Source organism: Andrographis paniculata, unplaced genomic scaffold (genome assembly GCF_009805555.1).
Source record: "Andrographis paniculata isolate CXL003 unplaced genomic scaffold, ASM980555v1 Contig46END, whole genome shotgun sequence".
Taxonomy (NCBI): domain Eukaryota; kingdom Viridiplantae; phylum Streptophyta; class Magnoliopsida; order Lamiales; family Acanthaceae; genus Andrographis; species Andrographis paniculata.
Genome location: NW_026137580.1, coordinates 2,892,723 through 2,895,496, shown reverse-complemented (window position 1 = coordinate 2,895,496; position 2,774 = coordinate 2,892,723). Strand labels below are relative to the sequence as shown.

The following is a 2,774-nucleotide window of genomic DNA, read 5'->3' as shown; positions in this document are numbered from 1 at the left end:
GACTAGTTAGTTATCTTAATTTTAATTTAAAATTATTTTTATTATATAATAATTATTTTTACTAATATATTTTTAATTATTTAATAACTATACATCTCCTAAATTCTCATGTCTACCATAAAGGGGACTCGGTAACCGAGACGGAGGGAGGGAGTAATAATAATTAGATCGGTCTGTTAATTAAAAAAACTTTTTTTTCTAAGTCTAAATCTATTCTATTTAGGCAAAATAGCATAAAATTCCCGTGCGGTTTGATAAATTTGCTAAAAAAATCTTTGGTTCTAAAACTAAAAAAAAAATCACTTGTGATTCGTAAAATATTACAAAAAAACCCCTCGGTTAGGACTTAATGGAGAGTGTATCTCACTCGCTTCAAATGCAATTTTTGGTCCGAATAGTATTATATATCTGTCTGAAGTTACTAAATGACCCTCTGAACATTTTCTGTCAATCCCTTCTCTCTTTCCTTTTCTTTTATTTCTCCATTCGTAAATTGATTCTTCCTTGATTTAGCTAAAATTTTTATTAATTTTAATTTACTTATTTTTAATATACAAATATTTAATAAATAATAAAATCTAATTTCCATATTTCCTTAGTCGATAGAACACAACCCTCACCGCTCTGGAGTCTCCTGCCGCCCACAGCCGACGACGACCGCCGCGCACCACTAGCCATCGATCTTCTTCCTTCAGTCCAAATCGAAGAAGAAAATAAGAGGGATGAAAACAATCGGTTTGGGAGAATCAACACCAGCTGTTGCAAAATTGAATGAATTTCAAACAACAGATCATCTAATTGTCGAATTGATTCGAATCGAATGGTGTTCGATAGGGTTTCCGATCTGAGTAAAAAATTGGGAATTTGGTAAATTAATGTCGGCGTACGAACCCTAACAATTTTTCGATTAACATTGTGAATCCCCAATTCTTACAGTCAACAATATGAAGAACGGCGTCATTGGAATTAAGAATAAGAAGCATCACTAAGGAAGTAGTAAACGAAGAACACTCCCCGTCCTGTGGCGGCCAGCGATTCGACAACGGATGCCTAAAATATCTTTGGAGGAGGTTTACCGCTGTCTCCAAAACGCAGGTTTCGATAGCCCATTTGCACGTTCAAATGGAAAAGCTTCGCCAACATACCCTCAGGTAAGGACACACTTAATTTCCTCTTCCTCTTAAATGTCTGAACTGCAAAGGTTTTCTTACATCACCATTAACAGTCTTCTGTTCAATTTTTGCGCAGCGAGCATACGTTCGTAGACGTAATGGACAGATCGAATCCAGAGAAGAAAGTGAGGGTAATAATCGAGTTGCATTTGCGTGGAGAGTTCGAGATGGCACGGACACACCAAGAGTACGACAGCGGAGGATGGTGTGTGTTGGCGGAGGAAGAGAATGGAGGAGGCCATGGCATTGGTGAGAGAGGGGGAAGCAGCGAGAAAGTGAGATAGAGTAGAGAGATAGGGAGGTGGGTTTGTAAATTTAATTGAGAATTAAAATTTAATTTTGAAATTTAATTTAAGGTTAAAACTGGAGCATAACGGTAAGTTTTGGTAAATATTTAAAACCATTAATGCGCTTTAGAAGTGTCACGGACCGAAAGGGTGGCCGAGCGACGCCGAGGAAGATGCAGATGGATGCCGAATTGACGGCGCGCCAACGCACAGAGGCTAACGAAGATCCTTCAAGATGTTTCGGAATCTCCTGGAATATTCTGGAACATTCTAGAAGCCCCGAGATCGCCCCTCAACCAAATTGATGATATTATCAATTAGATTTATATTATCTAGATATCTTTATCCATATCTCTTTTATTTAGATATCTATATCTGTAGATTGATAAGATATAGCAAATCCAAGTATGGATTTGATAAAATACGAAGTATCCATATCTTGTTAAGATTTAGCATATCCATGATAGAGTGCCTATATAAAGAGGAGGAGTCCTCACTTGTATTTAACTCCAGTTTTAAATCAATAAAACACTCTACTTTGTCGGGTGCTTCTTATAGTGTTTTTACTTTTAGCAGGTATTGGAGTCGTGTTCGAGGCTGCACTAGCGAGTTCTCGAAGGAGTCGAAGAATCGCTAGGCCAACGGGAAGGTGTTCGAGGATGAACCATCCGACCCGTTACAGAAAGAAGGGGGGGAGAGTGTAACATTTTTGGATTATGGGAACTTTTCAGCAAATAATAGGAGAATTTTTTGCTATTTTACGTCGATTTAAATAAAAAAAAAACATTATAAAAGAATAAATTGAGCTAGCCTTTTTAATAAATAGGTTATCAAGTCATAAACCCCTAACATTGAACCCATAACTAAATATAGGTAAAGCAACAACCTTACAATCAAGCAATAGTTCAATTTTTGTAATAAGTTTATTGGTTAATACACATATAAATATATTAATTTTTAAATATTAATGTTAATACATCGGGCAACACCAAGCATGGCCTAATTCATTAGCATGCCAGGCCAGACATGGCTGGAAATTTTTGAGCCTATTTTTTTAAGCCCAAGCACGATTATTTTGTGTCGAATTTGGATCGAATTCTCAAACCGAATCTATTACCTAGTGTGGGTCAAGTCATTGACACATTTCGATAATGGAAAGACATTTTATGCCCTATCTTTTATTTAATGCTTTGAGACTGTATCTATATATTGCCAATATATGGTTCTAAAATGACAATAAGGTCACTTGACATTAAAATAATAACTTGTCCTTAAAATAACATTTAAATATGTAATATTTTATATAAGTTTTTAA

At 35.7% G+C, this 2,774-nt stretch overlaps 1 protein-coding gene across 3 annotated transcripts; it reads left to right on the top strand.

Moving 5' to 3' along the window:
- Positions 1–570: 570 nt before the first annotated feature.
- Positions 571–1,966, top strand: LOC127252717 (uncharacterized). 3 transcript variants are annotated; one of them, XR_007839127.1, is made up of 4 exons: positions 571–848; positions 937–1,151; positions 1,249–1,473; positions 1,590–1,966. XR_007839127.1 is itself a non-coding variant. In XM_051277017.1 (2 exons), exons 1-2 carry the CDS (start codon positions 1,047–1,049, stop codon positions 1,454–1,456), a joined length of 336 nt encoding a protein of 111 aa, XP_051132974.1. In that variant the 5' UTR covers positions 571–1,046; the 3' UTR covers positions 1,457–1,966. The 3 variants fall into 3 exon arrangements, 1 of the variants encoding a protein (XP_051132974.1); XR_007839126.1 differs by having other exon boundaries at positions 571–1,151; XM_051277017.1 differs by having other exon boundaries at positions 571–1,151; positions 1,226–1,966.
- The last annotated feature ends 808 nt before the right edge of the window (positions 1,967–2,774 follow it).

Coding starts and splice junctions, on each gene's coding strand:
- LOC127252717 (XM_051277017.1), top strand. CDS start 1,047: ATGCCTAAAATATCTTTGGAGGAGGTTTACCGCTGTCTCCAAAACGCA. Junction 1,152..1,225: donor CTTCGCCAACATACCCTCAG/GTAAGGACACAC, acceptor CACCATTAACAG/TCTTCTGTTCAATTTTTGCG.